The 17,592-nt window shown below is 46.7% G+C and overlaps 2 protein-coding genes across 5 annotated transcripts in view; both read right to left on the reverse strand.

Moving 5' to 3' along the window:
* Positions 1 to 566, reverse strand: part of PDE9A (phosphodiesterase 9A) — a 49,530-nt gene extending 48,964 nt beyond the window's left edge. The window contains exon 1 of the mRNA XM_056505474.1: positions 218 to 566. Coding sequence (XP_056361449.1) covers positions 218 to 286 — 69 coding nt within the window. The 5' untranslated portion in view covers positions 287 to 566. The remainder of the gene's footprint in view (positions 1 to 217) is intronic.
* Positions 567 to 13,233: 12,667 nt separating this feature from the next.
* The window catches only part of SLC37A1 (solute carrier family 37 member 1), a 36,423-nt gene continuing 32,064 nt past the window's right edge, over positions 13,234 to 17,592 (reverse strand). For all 4 annotated transcript variants that reach the window (XM_056505531.1, XM_056505514.1, XM_056505523.1 and 1 more), the window contains exons 20-21: positions 16,151 to 16,203; positions 13,234 to 15,522 (exon numbers count right to left, since the gene is read on the reverse strand). In XM_056505531.1, the coding sequence (XP_056361506.1) occupies positions 15,507 to 15,522; positions 16,151 to 16,203 (69 nt within the window). In that variant the 3' untranslated portion in view covers positions 13,234 to 15,506. The remainder of the gene's footprint in view (positions 15,523 to 16,150; positions 16,204 to 17,592) is intronic.

The following is a 17,592-nucleotide window of genomic DNA, read 5'->3' on the forward strand; positions in this document are numbered from 1 at the left end:
GAGCATCCCCACCGGCAGGGAGAGCTGGCAGCGCCCCAGTGCTGGCAGCGCCCAGCCCTCCCCTGTGCCAGCCTCCCCTTCCCCTCGCCACAAACACCCGTGAGCCCGGCAGAAGGCAGGCAGGATCCCCCCTTTCCCCTCCCAAAGGGATGCGGAGCCCGCTGGATGCCGCCAGCACCGCCCGCAGCCGCGGCTGGGGGAAAAACAGCGAAAGTACCTTTTGAATTCTTCCATCAATGTCCAAATAAATACATTTGGGCCGGTAAGTGGAGGAGGCAGATCCCATCTTGCTACAGCTGGGCTCTCACCGGACTTGTTTCCAGTGCCAATCAGAGCAGAAATTCAGGTTTATCCTACCCGGCCGAGCCACCGCTGCCTGACAGTTTGGTGTCCCCGCTCTTCTGGATCCCACTGTACTCTCATTCTGGGAAGGTCCCTCCTCTAACATGCATGCATTTTGCTGTGCCTCTGTCTCTCTCTGCCACCTCCTTTTAGTTTCGCTTCCCTCCAAATCCAGCTGCCTCGGACAGGGAGAGGCACAGGCTCCAGATGCTGCCTGCAAGCCCCCTCTCCATCCCCATGGCAACAGCCCCTCTCGGCTCGGAGCTGAGCTGCTGGGCACCCGCACCCGGGCTCTGGCCCTGGCACTGACCAGCTCCTGCTGGGCACAAGATCAAGGGGCATTTATCCCTCGGGGGGGAACGGGGGGTGTGGAGGAGGAAAAACCTCCTTCATCGGGGTGGTGAGAGATATAATTTGATTTTATGCTGAAATAGGACTATAATTGTTAGTTAGTGCCTGTCCTGGTGAGCTGCTTGCACAGGGACAGGCTGGAAGTTCCCTGTGCTGGAAGTGTCCTTTCAGACACACACCCACTGCCAGCCAGGGCTCAATCCAAACTCAGCAGCTCCATTTCCACATCTCCCCCCCACGTTATCATTACAAGGACAGAAGCAAAAAGCAGAAGCTTTTTTCCCCCCTGTAAAGCTCCAGCAGCACGAAGAAAGCACAAAGCCCATCCTCTCTCCCACTGCCATCCGTGGTGAAGGAATTTGTTACTTAGGGGAACGTCATGGTTTGTCCCTGGTTGTGGTTTGTCCCTGGTTGTGGTTTGTCCCTGGCTCTGGTTTGTCCCTGGCTCTGGTTTGTCCCTGGCTGTGATTTGTCCCTGGCCCTGGTTTGTCCCTGCTCTGGTTTGTCCCTGGCCCTGGTTTGTCCCTGGTTGTGGTTTGTCACTGCTCTGGTTTGTCCCTGGCCCTGGTTTGTCCCTGCTCTGGTTTGTCCCTGGCCGTGGTTTGTCCCTGCTCTGGTTTGTCCCTGGCCATGGTTTGTCCCTGCTCTGGTTTGTCCCTGGTTGTGGTTTGTCCCTGCTCTGGTTTGTCCCTGGCCATGGTTTGTCCCTGGCCCTGGTTTGTCCCTGGCCATGGTTTGTCCCTGCTCTGGTTTGTCCCTGGCCATGGTTTGTCCCTGCTCTGGTTTGTCCCTGGCTCTGGTTTGTCCCTGCTCTGGTTTGTCCCTGGCCGTGGTTTGTCCCTGGCTGTGGTTTGTCCCTGCTCTGGTTTGTCCCTGCTCTGGTTTGTCCCTGGCCCTGGTTTGTCCCTGGCTGTGGTTTGTCCCTGCTCTGGTTTGTCCCTGGCCCTGGTTTGTCCCTGGCCCTGGTTTGTCCCTGCTCTGGTTTGTCCCTGCTCTGGTTTGTCCCTGGCCCTGGTTTGTCCCTGGCTGTGGTTTGTCCCTGCTCTGGTTTGTCCCTGGCCGTGGTTTGTCCCTGCTCTGGTTTGTCCCTGCTCTGGTTTGTCCCTGGCCGTGGTTTGTCCCTGCTCTGGTTTGTCCCTGCTCTGGTTTGTCCCTGGCCGTGGTTTGTGCCTGCTCTGGTTTGTCCCTGGCTGTGGTTTGTCCCTGGCCATGGTTTGTCCCTGGCCATGGTTTGTCCCTGGCCCTGGTTTGTCCCTGCTCTGGTTTGTCCCTGGCCATGGTTTGTCCCTGGCCATGGTTTGTCCCTGGCCCTGGTTTGTCCCTGCTCTGGTTTGTCCCTGCTCTGGTTTGTCCCTGGCCATGGTTTGTCCCTGGCCGTGGTTTGTCCCTGGCCCTGGTTTGTCCCTGGCCCTGGTTTGTCCCTGGCTGTGGTTTGTCCCTGGCCCTGGTTTGTCCCTGGCCCTGGTTTGTCCCTGCTCTGGTTTGTCCCTGGCCCTGGTTTGTCCCTGCTCTGGTTTGTCCCTGGCCATGGTTTGTCCTTGGCTGTCCCTGGAAATGCAGACAGGGTTCTGCTGCTCTGCAAAGGGGATTTGTAGGGGTTGGAGGGCTGAGTGGGTCCCAGAGCTGCCTGGGAGTCAGGACCTTTCAGGCTGAAGCCAGTGGTACTCCTAAAGCTCTCAGAGCCAGGACACACATGGGACATTTGGGACTGTAGAGGAGGACACTGAGCTCTCCCACTGGGATCACCCACTCCAGGAGTGGTCAGACAACATCACTGGTGCATTTCAGGATCTGATCACACCTCACTCAGATATCTAATGGTCAGAGTCTCACATTGCTGAGAATCTACTTTTCAATATTTTTAAAAATGTGACCAGCTTCTCCAGCCAGGAAAAGGACAAGCTCTGAAATCCAGGTGATGATCCTAGTCCTGCCTCTCCACTCTCCTTGTCCTATCTACTCTTTCTGTGTATTTAAAATTGTGCTTCTTAATCTCCAGCACACATCCCCCTCTCCCTAATTACATTAACACTTGTTGGAAAAACTGCTTTGCTGTAAAACTGCTGACTATTGCTCTTTTCAAGAACTTAATGTAGAAGTGAATCTTCAGAAGCTGAGCATTCAGAAATTATGACAAAAGCCTGATGCAATCAAAGGCTCAGCTCAAGCCCATGCCTGAAAGGAGACAAAAGATAACATTCATTAAAGAGAATGTGCAGCTCCAGCAGATCACTGCCTTGAGTTGGTTTAACCTTCCAGAGTCTCCTTATTTCAGTATACACTGGGCAATGTGGGGTAAAACATTATTGGGAAGCATTATCCTGTCTCATCAAATCCTTCAAATCCCAGCAGTGCCAGACAGTGATTTTCCATCATTTGCCTTGGAGGATTGTTTTGCCCAGCTCAGGGCAGTACCAGGTTCTGTGCCCCTGAGCACAGGGGGCACATCAAGAGTTCCACAGCTCTGCTTTCCTCCCCTACAGTGTTTGCTGAGCACTCTTCACTCTGTGCACTCAGCCCCTGGGATGTGCCTTGGGGAGCTGCAGGGCTCAAGCCTTGTACCCAGAGATGTGCCCCACCAGGTGCCACTTACCCCAAGGAGTGAAAAAGGCGTTTCTGTCTCCCAGCCCTGCTGCCAGCTCTGTGGTGTGGCTCAGAGGCAGCGTTTTTGGGGTTTCAAGGTGGATCCCTCAGCGCCCTGGGGCTGGCTGCTGTCCAGGCACAGCTCAGCCAGGCTGGCTTTGCACGGGCTGAGATCTCCCCCTGCTGCAAACCCTGCTCAGAGGGCCAGGGAAAAGCTTCAAGGATGGAAAGAAAGGGCTGCTCAAGCCACTCTCCATGCAGGCCATGTGCAACAGCAGTGGGAGTTCTGCACCACTTAATTAGTGCTTTGCCTCAGTCTCTTCTGCCTTCACTCACAGCCAGGATTTAAAAATACACGATGGAAATGGATTTTCTCGTGTTTGGGCTTGGTTGTTTATTAAATCTTATCAAAAGTACAGAAAGTTCAGCAGCACTTCCAGCCACCTGCTAGAAGAGAGCAAAATGGAGAAAGATCCAGCTGCTACAAGGTCTCTTAAAGCTAAACAGTCCAATAGAGAAATAACACCTATATTGTTTATCCTTTTAAACCAATAACTAAATTCCCATGACCCTCAGTGTGACACTGACTGATCAACTAGAAACTACTGCCTGAAACCATGAAGAAGAAGGAAGAGCACTGAGACACCATCCAAAATCCTCCAACTTGTCCCATATCTATTACTATATTCTAAAAACTCCAAATTTAAAACCCTTCACCATGTGAAATCACACACTTCTATTTAACTACACACCTGTGATTTTAACTCCATCACCCAAATTTGGAAGCTTCTCCAAGGCCTCAGGTCACAAGCAGTGTTCTCCAGGGGGTCAGTGTCAGAAAGCACAGAAAGCTCAAAACCCCCAGGTTTCTGGGATCCAACAGCCATGCACCATTCCTGTCCCCTCCCATCTCTGTCTTTCCCCAGCCCTGAGGTCACTGTCCTGGCACAGTGAGAGCACAGCCCTCAGCCTCGCTGAAATTTGGTTTTCTTGCTGCAGCCAAAAAATTCAGTGCCCCTTGCAACTCTCTGTGTGCACATCCAGCCCTGGGGACAACACAGTGGGGATCTTCAGAGGGACTGAGATGGGGGGAAAAGAGCCAGAAATTATAAAAAAATTTCAGTGAAAGATTTTGTACTTTGAAAAAAGTTTGCCTAGAATTAAAAACAGAGAATAGCATTTATTTGAAATCAACTCTTTTCCTCACCTATTCCATATCCAAGCCTTCAAGTGCTTTCTTTGCCCATTAATCCCTTCTGCTGCAGGTCCCTTGTGTGTGTCTGTCAGTCTGTCTGTGTCCCCACAGGGCCCTGACCTGCTGCTTTAACTCTCTGTGTCCCAACCTGACAAAATTCCAGATTGCCCCTGGAGCTGGGGAGGTTTTCCTTTCCTTCCCACAGCTCCTCTTCTCCCTACTTCAGTCTTCTCTCCCTCTTTTCACCCTCTTTGGTGTTTTGCCATTTTTGCTTCTAGGTGGTTTTTTTTTTCCCCTATAGACTTGAAGTCAGGCAGGTTTTCTGCAGGAATTAACTTTCTGATTTATATAACAGCCCAACGATGGCTGTGGCAGTGGGAGCTCCTCCATGCAGAGCACAACTGACCTTTCCAGCCCAGCTCTCACTCCTCTCCAGAAACCCACAGAAAGAACATGGTGTGCTGCACAGGGAAATTTCACCTCACATTTCTTTTGCACACTGCTAGATTTCCACATGGAAAAGTGATGGAAGTGATCACATTGAATGTTAATTAGAGAATGACTGGTTATTACTATTGGGACTTTTATAGGATTTGTCCACACAGGTCCTGAAAATCCTGAAACACCTGAAAGTGTGAGCTGAGAGTCCCTCTGCACTCACAGCACAGCTCTCCACCTCACTCACTGCTGGCTCCAGCCCTGATTTTGGGTCCTGCTGCTCGCCCAGCCCAGGCAGCACAGCCACCCTGCTTTCCATGGCAAACCCCCAGGACAGAGGTGGGCTGGGAGGAGCTGTGGCACCTGCTGTGGCTGGGAGATGTGGGGTTACTCACTGGGGAACCAGCTCTGCTCTTTAACCAGCAGCCCTGGCTGCCAGGGTGATGATGCTGCCTCCATTCTCTTTGCAGCTCTAGGGAAAATTCTGGTACCTGGCAGGAATTGTCGCTGTGTCTCAACACTCAGAGCCAGTCAGCAGCTCAAATCTCGTGGAGGTGCAAGCAGCCACCCCTGTCACCTCACAGATATCTCTGTGTGCAGTGCTGGCTTGGAGAAGAGCAGACTCAAGCCATGGGCAATCCTTCCATTTCATAAAGCACCTGTCCAATACAGTATCTGGAATTTCTTGGCTTTTCTCTTTTGTCTGTGGAGGGAAAAAACCTTTTTTCTCCTGCTCTATCTTAGCAGTTTTTCAGTGATCTGTTTTCTACAACACTTGCAACACCTGGCAGGTCCCAGGTTGGTTTTCTGGAGGTCTCCCAGTGATGCAGAGCCATTGCCTTTCCCTGCTGGCTGGGGCAGGAGCTCACTGTCCACAAGCATTTCCTTTCACTAGGGCAGAGGCACCAGGTCCTTGGCATCCTGACTCCAGTTTCCATCACCTTCAGGAGCCATAGCCTTTCCCTTTCCCCTTCCCTTTCCCTTTCCCTTTTGATTTTCAGGCTCCCTTCCCTCTCTGATTTCCATTTCCTACCCCTTTGTTCCCCACTGCCATCTCCTCAATCCAGCTGTCTGTTCCTAGGCTCTCATTTGAAGTAGGAGAGAGCCAAGAATCCAGTTCCAGGCACCTCTGCAGCACCTGGAGCTTGCAAAGCAAAGCAAAGCAAAGCAAAGCAAAGCAAAGCAAAGCAAAGCAAAGCAAAGCAAAGATACATATACACACACACACACACACACACAGGGCTGCTAATGACCCTGCTGCATCCCTGGAACAGAGCTGCTGGGAAAGCCCAGCTCTCAGAGCTGTGTTTTCATAAGGTCATGGAAGAAATTAAAGAGACCCAATTGGAACTTTCAAGAGCTGATGAGAAAAAAAACAAATGAAATTAAGTGTGCCTGGAGTCACCCACTAGATCATTTGGAGGGATAATGGCCAGGAAGTGGAAAAATCAATTCCCTCCACTGGGCAAGGTTGGCTCGTGCTCTTGGCAGCAAAGTCTGACAGGGGCTGCAGCCCATGGTCCCAGCCTGGAGGGAAGGGATGTAAGGCTCATTTGGAGAAAGCTGCCTGGCATTTGATGTGGTGCAGGGAAGTGGAGTTTCTTCAGATGCCTGTTTTGGGAGGCTGCCATGTGAGCAGCCCAGAGCTGTGAGTGACTCACTGTAAATCAGCTCCTCCATCTCCCTGACAAGCAGACCTCAGACACCCCAAAAATCTTGGCAGCCCAAAGATTAACCCAAAGACTGAGGGCTGCTGGTCCTGGTGCCAGCCTGTCCCAGTCCCAGCTCACAGAGGGGATCATTGCAGCATCCCTGACTCATCCCTGGAGCCTCCTTGTCTGCTCTGCTGATCCCCCTCCAACACTCCAGCACACAGCAGGAATGTCTGCAGAGTGCTGCACTGCTTGGGGCTGCTTTTCAGTGGTGGGAGATTGTCCCTCAGCTGCATCACTTCAGAGCCAGCCACCTGGAATTCCTGCAGGGTCAAGCAGATTTTGCACAGTTCTTTGAAGTACATTATAAATTAGACTTTCTCTGTTAACATTTTAAGAATACCACTCTTCATAATAGCTAGGTAATTTCTCAGGTATATGACATTTTTTCTGTGATGTAGGTATTTCCTCATATTCATTCTGTTTGTGCAGTGCTGTTTCCATTAACAGGCCAAAAAGAACATTTTCTCAGTAGAAGAGATGAGTCTCAGCTTTTAGGGAGGGAGGCCAAAAAACTGCCACAGAATCCATGTGAAGAAGATGACAAAAGCCTCCAGTAGCACTGAAAGTGTCTGATCTGCTCTGCCTGAGCAAATCTGAGGATTTGAAGCCAACATGAAATGGGAACATTTTTAACTAAATTCTCAAAATTATGAGTACTTGAGTGTCACTTTTCCTGGGAGCCCCATGACTCTCCAGAGCATTCTTACCATCTCCAAAAATCACAGGTCATGACCAAAGGAACTCACAAGATAGGATGACAAATCATTACTGCCTGCCTTCAAATAACACATTTGTGGCTCTTCTTTTTGGTTGTCTCCTCTTTACTGAACCTGATGCTCATCCATGTCAGGTACATAAGATTCCCTCTAGAACTTTGAGAGCCAGAAACTCTCACTGAGGAAAATTGAACTGAGATTTTCATGCAGTAAGACAATCCAATTTTCTGAGTAAACATCATGGATTAATGGTGTGGTCAGGAGAGAGGGCAGCACTGAAGTAATGCAGAAAATGGAAGGGAAGTAGCTTATGGGGGGAGGGAGTGCCTCATACAGAACTTGAATTTTATTTTATTTAGATTACTTTTCACTCAGCTTTCTCCAGCCTCCATTTGATTTGACACAGCCCAGGTTTTCACCCCAGTGCTGGGTTTCAGTCCATGCCTCCCCATCCCTCCTTTCCTTAGAGGTGGCCCCAGGCAAAGCTTTTAGTGAGAAGCTTCTCCAGAGGGGCTTTGTTAGAGGCTGGACCCTCTCCAGTCCCACTCCAACACAGCTGAAGCCATGTCTCCTTCCTGCTCCTTCATCCTCCTCTTTCTCCTTTTCCTTTCTCTTTGGATTTCACTGGATTCACACAAATTTATTTCCCCCCCCCTAAATCCTATTCTCTCGCTTTCAGCTGCTTCCCCACAACCTGGACATTGGATGTGAAGGCTTTCCTCTCCTTGGACTGTAGCCCCTGCCTAAAAAATTCCAGTAGGTAGGAAGGAGGTTTTCAGAGAAGAAACTGAGATTGGGAACAAGAAACTGAGATCAAGGACGTACAGAAATAAACACACAGAAATAAAGTGAAAACCCAGGAGCCCTCCACTAAAAAGGGCACAACGTTGTGCCCAGCCCCTTTCTCCAACCCCACAGCTTTTTTCTGCACTTTTACTCATTTGTTTCCCCTGCTGCTGTTTCACCATCACCATCTCTGGCCAGTGCTCTGCTCCCCACTCTCTGCCTGGCTGTCTTCACCTGCTAGGGAGGAAGGGGCTCCACACTCTTCCTCCTTCAATCTGCCATCCAGCCCTTCTCCCAGCAAAACCACCAGCTCTCTGCCTCCCTCTGCCCAAGGAATTGTGCCCAGGGGCAGCAGCAAAGCCAGAATCACTCAGCAGCCAAGCAGGATTCCTGCAGGGGAACCCAAGCCCTGCTTACTTTGGAGCATGACCTTGGTACTAGGGAGAAAGCCAAAGGCAACACATCACTTTGTTTCTCTTAATAAAATGGTGCTTTTGGTCTGTTTTATTTCTCCACACTCCTCCCACCCCAACACATCACGTTCCCAGGGTGAGTGGCTGAGGCTGGAGTTGTGTTTGAAGAAGAGGAGCTGCTGCTCAGTGGAGTGCCTGCGTTGTGTGCAGGTCTGTGAGCACACCCGTTGTCTGGGAGTCTCTGCAATGCTTGAAGGCACAACCTGCACTGTGAACAGGCTTCCCTGCCCCTCAAACACACACACACACACACACCACTGAGACTGCTGGTGGCTCCATGAATTAAATATTGCTGGTGTGCTGCAACATCACATTGCAAACATCACCACTAGCATTGCTGAGTATGAATTTTAGGAATTCCCACTGAGCCCTCTGCAAGGATACACAGACCTCCAAGAAGATTAAGATATCCCCACCCTACCCAAGAGGAGCCCCACACTCTCCTGGTGCCTTTGGGATCCAGGCTCTCCCCTCTGCTGCTCCCTGGGTCAATCTGCTCTGTGTTTCTTTGGCCACAATCCCTTGGGAGCCTGCTGGCTCCAGAAACCAGCTCTGCCCCTCACTCCAAAGGGGAGGAGGTTTAAACTCCATCAAGTCCTCCTGAGACACAAACCCCCTCACTCAGGATGCCTTTGTGAAAGCATCCTGCCCTTGGCACCCCAGCCCAGCCTCCAGCACAAGCAGGAGCTGCTGCCAGGCAGCTCAGATACCTGCAGGGGCAGAGCCAGCAGAGGCTGCTCCCAAACAACCCAGGATTTGACTCTGGGTGAATTGAACTGTAAATTCTCAGAGTAATTGCTTGGGCAAACTTGCTTGAAAACAGACTCAAGCCACAGAATACTAAACTTGTATGGAAAGCAGGCAGCACTACATCTTTTTTTTTTTTTATTTTTTGGACTAAAAAATAAGACCAGCCAAGGCAGTTTATCATGGGGGTGTTTTTTTTGCTGTTGTTCCAAGCAGAACTCATTTATGTGGACAATTCCAACTGTGCTTGAAAAACAGAGACAGCCAAAACAATGCAGAAGGCAGCTCCTGATGTTTGCAGAGATGCACAAGGTGAATGTACCAGAGCTGCTAATCATCCCTTTTGACTGATTTTATGGGTCTGGGAAGCCTGAAAAAACCCTGTGTATGGGAACAAGTCTGTGTTTTGGAATAACATTTCCCTTTTGATGACACAGAGGAATGGCATTTAGATGCTGCTTTGACAGATGCATTATTTTATTAGAGGATTTCAAGCAGGCAAACAGGGGAGCTTTGTTTTCCCTGTTACTGTAAGGCTTACATCATCTGCAACCTTTCTACCAGGAGGTCTCATTTCAAATGACAGTGAATATTGTTCTGAGGAATGCAGGATTTCATCTCTTCTAGCTCCATTTCTAGGTGCTTTGCTGGTGATGGATTTCACCCTCCTCAAAAGATTATTTGCTGACACCTGGGGTAAGTTCAGAGCTTCATGACATGCCTGACAGGGATTTGTATGGGAATTTAATCTATCTAACTCCTCTCTAACATAACATCCTTGGGTTTCTCTGCCTGCACCCCAGATTTGTCAGTCATGCTGGTTCTGCCTTTTTGGGCTGGGGACATCTATTTTGAGAACTGCCACTGTGAAAATCAGAGCAAGGATACCCAAAGGTTTCTATTTTTCTCTGCTTTCAGCAACTGCAGAAATTTACAGGCAGATACACAAACCAGCTGTGATAGTGGATCTCCCTTGGTGTCAAGCAAGTGAGCAAAATTTGGAAGAAAAAGAGTATGGTTTAGAGACTTTTTTTTTACCCCTTTTTGTTCTTTTTTACCGTATTTTCTTCCTTTCATGTAGCTGAAAACTGCAGCCAGAGGGAGAGGAAGGTTTATAAAGACTTTTAACAGCAATGGCTAAATTGAATCCCATTGTTACCTCTCAATATAAAACTAAACCTGCAGATTCTGCCACAGAAGAAATGCAACATCCAGCTGCTTCCAACCAGATGATCTGAGCAATTTAAGAATAAAATTCAAAACCTGCTGTATTACTAAGCTGAAGCCTCATGTGGCCTGTGGTGAAATTGGGTGACTCAGACTCAAATATAATTTCTCCTTGCAGCAGAAATCACAGCAGTGTGTTTGGTGGGAGATTCAGAGGGAACTCACCCCTTCCAAAGGTTTTTCCTGTGTCCCTCAGCTGTGATGGGCTGCCCACACCAAGCACCCTTCACATCACAGGGAAGAGAAGCTGAGCACCCAGACATTATTGATCACTTTGTTTCAATACACCAACTCAGGCTGCTGCTTCCATTCTGGCCCCGATGCTGGAAGCAGCTGCTGGTTTCTGAATAACCCATGAAATTCACACCACCTGCTCAGGGTTTAGGTACCAGATAAACTGAAAATAACCCCAGCCCTGTACCAGCATTCCAAAGTTCATGGCAGTGCATGTGAAGTCTGTTTAGTGTCCTCCTCTGCTGAAACAAACAACTGGAGCAAAGGGAATATTGTGGAAATGTGGGTATTTCTCAGCTGCTTTGTAAGAGGAGGGAGAGAAACCCTACCCCAGAGTCATCATGAGGTGAAGAAAACATCCTCAAAATCCTCCACATTAAGTACAGCATCAAGAGACTTGGCACACTTCTTTGCAGCTGATCTCCTGACACAGGAGTTGAGCAGGATCCTGAAATACGCTGAACAAAGTTTGGCTCTTGTATTCCCAGTTTACAGAGCAGTCAATGTTTCACTGCAGCCAAAGGGTAACTGGCAGACAGAAGGAAAAAAAATTAAAAAAAAAAACCTCAAGCATTAACTAATTATCTCCTTATTCCAAACTGGAAAAATAACCAAAAGGGAGACAAAGGAGAAAACAACTAACACTTTATAACAACCCAGTTTATTAAACTCTTAAGCAGTGAGACACATAACCCAGCACTTAAGGTCACTGGACACTGAATTATACCAGCAGTTAAATCCTCTGCTTCCCCTCTCCCCAGCCATGAGGATGACAGTCACATTTTTAACTCAGCAAGGCAGCAAATGCAGCTCAAGGTCCCCAGAGCAGCAGACACAACCCCCAGGAGTGTCTGCAGTCCCTGCCCAGCCCCTGCAGGCTGTGACAGCAGGGCAGGACGGGTCCCCACCATCCCCTGGCTGCTTCAGCAGAGCACAACACAACCCAACCAGCCTTGCTCCAAGGAAAAAGGCATAGGTCAGCAATCAGAACATCCTATCAGAGACTGGGACAAGCCATGAAATAATCTAATTTAAGCACTTACATAATACACAGGCCATAAATTTAGTTCAGGCCAGAGAATGCCACCATGACTGACCCCAGGCATCGTTTGATGGAATTGTAACCAATCTTCCCCAAACTAATTCTGTATGAAAGCCACCAGCCTCAAACAGCTCTAAACACCCTCTGATTTAATTTACACCATTTTGCACCTGCCTAATCCTGAGCAGCACTTTTTGCACCCCAGCATCAGTTGCTGCAAACCTTCCAGCAGCAGTGACAGAGCCCCAGGCGCGAGCACGAGTTCAGCCAGAGTCTGAACAGCACAGCATTGGCACAAACACACCTGGAGGATTCCCACTGTTATTCTAAGCATGTTATGCCAGAAGCACATGCAATAAGCTCCTCAAACAAATGGCAGAATCCCTTCTGGAATTTCTCCTACTGGCAAAACAGACAGGATAAAGTCTTGGTGCACGGAGTGGGTTTGCAGAACTTACAGGCAGAAGGATCTCAAAGCGATTTAGGAATACAACACTGCTGTCCTTGCTACTTATTTACCTTTTCCCCACCCTATAAACCCTTCCTACACACAGAGACAACCCCCCTGCAGCATGTCCAGCAGCAGCCAGGGCTTTCACAAAGATGTTCACAAGGGAGGCTCCTGCTCCCCATCAGACAGAACAGAAATTGAGATTTGAGTCCCCCTTCTTTTATAAAGCACCCCAGCTGTTATTTGCCTATTCCTAGGAGGCACCTTGAGCACATTTTTGTCAGAAATTCTGTAACCAGAAGTTTTTTTTCCTTTCCAATCAGTTTTTCCCCAGCACGTGGTTTGGACATTGCATGTTAGGCAGAGGCACAAAACCCCCTCAAACATTTTAACAGAATCCAGACAATAAATGTTGGGAGATGATCAGAGCTAGAGGGAAAGGATGAAGCTTTTCCATGTCAGTTCCATAAACACTGAAGAGAAAGCAAAGCAGACAACAAAAAAAGTCACCTTAAAAGTCACCACAGGAGCCACACTCAGCCCCTGACTCAGGCAAATGTCCCTGCAGGGATGTCTGTCCTTCCAACCAACAAATGGAGCATTCCTTCATGGAGATGTAAAAGATAAAGCATGTAACACTTCTCTGTTTAGAATAGAATCTATTTTTATTCAACACAGGATGGTGACTGGATAAAATTCACAATAATCAGCATTAAAAAACCCAACAAACCAACCCTGCAGTCACACTTGAATTTGGCTGTACCTACTGGGCACTCACATTTTTACAGAAAATTTTGTCAGTCTTGCCCATTTCCAGATTAATGGATATGGACACTTGATACTAACAAAACACACAGTTTATTCACTATTTGGGGGACCTTTAGGGTTTTTTAAAAAAGAAAAACAAATCTTTATCTTTTTGTCCAACAAGTCTGTAGCTTGGAGGAACTGAAATGTAATCTGTCATTACCCCATACCCGAGTCATTGCAGTGCAAAAGCTATTCAAATAAATAAATAAATAACAGCAGCAGCCCCAACAAGTAAAACCCAAAACACATTTAAATATCTCCAGAAATACAACCAAAAGCTTTTTAACCTTAGGCTTCAGCCCACAGGGGACAGCTTCTCAAAATCTGAGCACAGCAGAGTTTGAACTGCTTCAGTAAACCAGTATAAAGCTCTACACATATTTTTGGGGAAAGGGATTGGAATCGCCAGCTAAAGTGGTCCTCCATCCATTTCTCCCTTTCCACACAGGCACTGAAGCTGTTTTGGGGTTGCAATGTTATTTTTGCCCCATCAGGGGCTGTTCCAGCAGAGCCCCAGGTTCAGCCTGGTTGAGTGAGGAGCAGTTTGACATTCCAGGAGCAGTTTTCCCCCATTACAGGAGGATGGAAATCATTTCAAGGAACATTGCTGCACAACTCTGTCACACTTAACCACAGCCCAAGCACAGCAGAGATTTTTGAGTTCCTATGTTAAGTATTCCCCCTGATTTACTCCAAATGTGCAAGGTCAATCTTCCAGCCAGGTCAGTGCAGGGACAGGACCCTCCCAGAGCTCCCTGCAAGGACCTGGCACCTTCCCAAAGTCCCTGTGGGTCTGAGGTCATCCCTACACCTCTTCTCAGCAAATCAGTGGAAAATGAGCCCATTCTGACACTGTTCAGGTCAAGCATGAAGCACCTGCTGGATCAAACCAGTGAAAAACTCAAAGACTGAAGAGGTACAAAACAGCCCTGGAAATTGTTACCAGCAGCTGATGGGACATTCATGAATATTTTGCAGGGCTTTTAAAAGTGTTTTGCTAATCAAGTGTAAAGACTCTTGCACTGTCTCACAAAACTTAAGAGCATAGAGCAAGACAAAGGCCTAGAGCTTTAATAAATACAGTTAAGGACAACACACAGTTTAAATTACCTTATCTTTGTGATCTAAGTACAAACACCCCATACAAAAAAAAGATTTCTTTTCACTTTGTACATCTTAGGAAAAAAAAAAAATCACAGAAACATTCTGTTTGCAAAGCAGACAGCTGTACACAGAAATGATATGTTCTGAAGACATTAAACCATCTATTTTCTGGGTAGCACTAGGTACTCAAATGTTCTCTTACAAACTACCACCCACACAGGTAATTTTTCTTCTCTTATATTTTGGCTCCAAATCTGAAACCCAGAGCCACTTGAGAGAGATTGCTGGATATTAAGGCCCAGATCTGATGATGAGCTCCACGTGCACACACCAGCACTGAAACCCAGCAGAGACCCTGTGCCAGTGGGCACCAAAGCAGCTCCACCTGCTCAGTGCTGTGGTGCTGAAGCACAGGACAGCTCACAGCTCTCTGCCACCCCAAAAACCCCCTCTCATGTCAGCCCAGCCTAGCAGAGCAGCACATTCCTTGATGTTTGCACAACTGGTTTATAATGCCCTGAAAAATCATTAGGGCCCCACTGGAAATTCTGACTCATAAACTGCTTTTTGTTGCTTAGGACTCTTTTTTTTTTTTTTTTTTTTTTTTTTTTTTTTTTTTTTGTATAATCCTAATGGAGGACTAACATCCATCCAGAGGATCTGTGAAAACTGCTAACTGCAGTACACAGGAAGAGCAAATTCTATTTTACAACCCACCAAAAGGCTGGATGCTGTCCTTGGGAAGTAGTACTGGAGCTAAAAACTAATAATACAGCAGGGTGATTATTGTCTGAGCAGCTTCAAATACTAATAGCAGCACATCTTAATAACCAGCTGATATTGTCCTCTGGAAAGTGATGCTCTCAGTGTACACAAGATGACATAAGAGACACATACTTTGCTCGCTGACACCCACAGACTGCTAAAATTTCAACTTCCTCCTGCTCCAGCTTTGCCTTAATTTTTGACAAATACACAGTTCATAGTTTCAATTAAAAACATCCTATCAAAAGAAATAAAAAAGGCACTTGGTATTTCTCTTTGGCTCAGTCGAGGCGTGCTGCTGAAACCTTCCCCAAGTTCCCATCTCTTCATCTGGTGAACAGTTTGCCATCCTGAGGTACTTATTCATGTGCAAAAATCAGAGCTTCAGGGATTTACCAGCTGCTTCCAGCAATCCTGCAAGGCTCTTCACCACACTGAGACTTTTTAAATACAGAAGAAGCTGTTTGGTTTTCAGGGAAGAGCTCCATCCACAGGCACACTCCTTATCCCAGCTCTGGTCTCGTAGCTCAGTGCTCTTTGAACCTGGGGAACAAAAGCAACCAGGCAGGAAAAGCTGAGCTGGGAGGCAGAACAGACAGCAGAAGGCAGGAATCTGCCCCTGCTGTGCATTTTTCTATTCTCTCCTTCTTACCTCTCCAAAATTCTACAATCAAGCAGCTCAATTTAGATTTTGTGTATTGATTCAATGGATTTTTTTTTCTCAATTTTTTTTTTTTTTTTCAAAATACTGTAAATTCAGAGTCACCCTTTTCTTTTTGGAAAAAGTTATATTTTAAATTATTATTAAACACAGGGCAGGCAATTCTCCACCTGCACAATGAAACCCATGGAGGATTAAATATTTCAGAAAAAAACCCCCACAAACAAGAGACTGTGACAGAGGTCACAATCCATGACTTGACTGTCCATGGTTTGAAAACATGAAACTGAGATTACTCTTTTCAAACAGAATTAAACCTGACAGAAATGGATATACACAAACCTTAACAAGTCCAGTCTACATTCAGATATTATGGGACAAAGGTTGGAATTATCTTGGAAGTCTTTTCCAACCTTAACCATCACTTATAGACATAAATATATGGAAGGTTTAGAAATGTGTTTTCAATCACATTATTAAAGAGCAGCAGCTGCCATACAAAACACTTACAGGGTGTGATCTGCATGACACTGAAGTTCCTTCTGGATAAGACGGAGTAAGAGCTGCAAAAACAATCACAAAATCTCCTTTAGTGTCATCCAGACAAAAAAGAAGCAAAATTATTTATTGTTACTTGGAGAGTTTCTCATTTGAAACATAATCTGTAGTGCTGAACTCAGTTTAAAAAAACAAAGATTTACAGATGCTCAGTAATGTTTGGAAGAGGAGCTTTCACAATAAGCAGGCAAGAGAAAAATAATTTCCTTTTTGCATCAGAGAGGTCAATTTCTTCATAAAAACCTCAACAGTTTTCTGGTTACTTCACCAGCAAATGTGTAAAGAAACCAGCAGAGGGACCCTGAGGCTTCAAGAAAACATTGTCAGAAAGACATTCTGGAGCATGGAAGTATTTTAGCTGCTATTTGCAAAAACAGCTCTGTGTGTGAAAAGCTTTAATCCCACATTTAGTCAGGTGAGCACAGACAGTCACGTTGGCTTGTCTGTGCAGCATCAGGGCTTTCAGGAGCACTTTAAAAGGATTATTGAGATAGCAGGAAAGTGATTTTACAAATGCAATTTGATGGTTCTCATGTACATTAAAGACAGAATTGGAGCTTTCAGGGCTCCTCACTGTTTCAGGTTATGTTATCCTCAGAATCCCACTATTATAAATATAAATTTGCCCACTGTTGTAAGCATGAATATTTTAAGAAATTAAACATTTTCAGAGGCACAGAAGTGGCCAAGCACGACAGAACTGAACACCACATAAGAGGCTAAAGCCCCCTCCAGTGTTATTATTTCTTGGAGAAATGACATTTGAACATAGATATCCATATGCTGCACTGCAAAAACCAGGAAAAGCAGAACAGTTATGCAAAAAAGGATTTATTACAACTGCAGAGTCAAACCTCTCAAAACCAGAGCTTTGCAAAGGCATTTTAATTGATTTTGCTAAGAAATGTGGCACTTTTTTAATTTTAATCAGTAACTGTAAGAGAAAAACAACAAGAACTTTATCTAGGAAAAATATTCTAACCTTCCAAGCCTCACTCTGCAGCATGATATACCAAATACTGAAACCAGCACAAACCAGGACTTGCTGCTGTGGATAAAGCTGCTGACTACCAGTGGCAACACACTTCAGCTATTAACTTATCTAATTTATTTAATTTCCAGAGAGTTAGTCCTAAACATAAAAAAAAATGCTTTTAAAGTTGAATTAGAAAATTACTTTTAAAGTTGAATTTAGAAAAACCCAATTGTTGTAGCTCAAAGGCTTTCTGATTTTCTTGTGCCAGGATGGGAATGGTCTGACACTCTCAGCTCCTCTGCAGGAGCCCAGAGCTCAGGGTTTTGGACCAAACCACCACCTGTGTGCTCCTTTTTCCCCAAACATCTGCTCCTGGCTGCTGTCAAAAGCCAGGATTACCAGCTCTTCATCTAACTTG

Source organism: Oenanthe melanoleuca, chromosome 1 (assembly GCF_029582105.1).
Source record: "Oenanthe melanoleuca isolate GR-GAL-2019-014 chromosome 1, OMel1.0, whole genome shotgun sequence".
NCBI classification, from domain to species: domain Eukaryota; kingdom Metazoa; phylum Chordata; class Aves; order Passeriformes; family Muscicapidae; genus Oenanthe; species Oenanthe melanoleuca.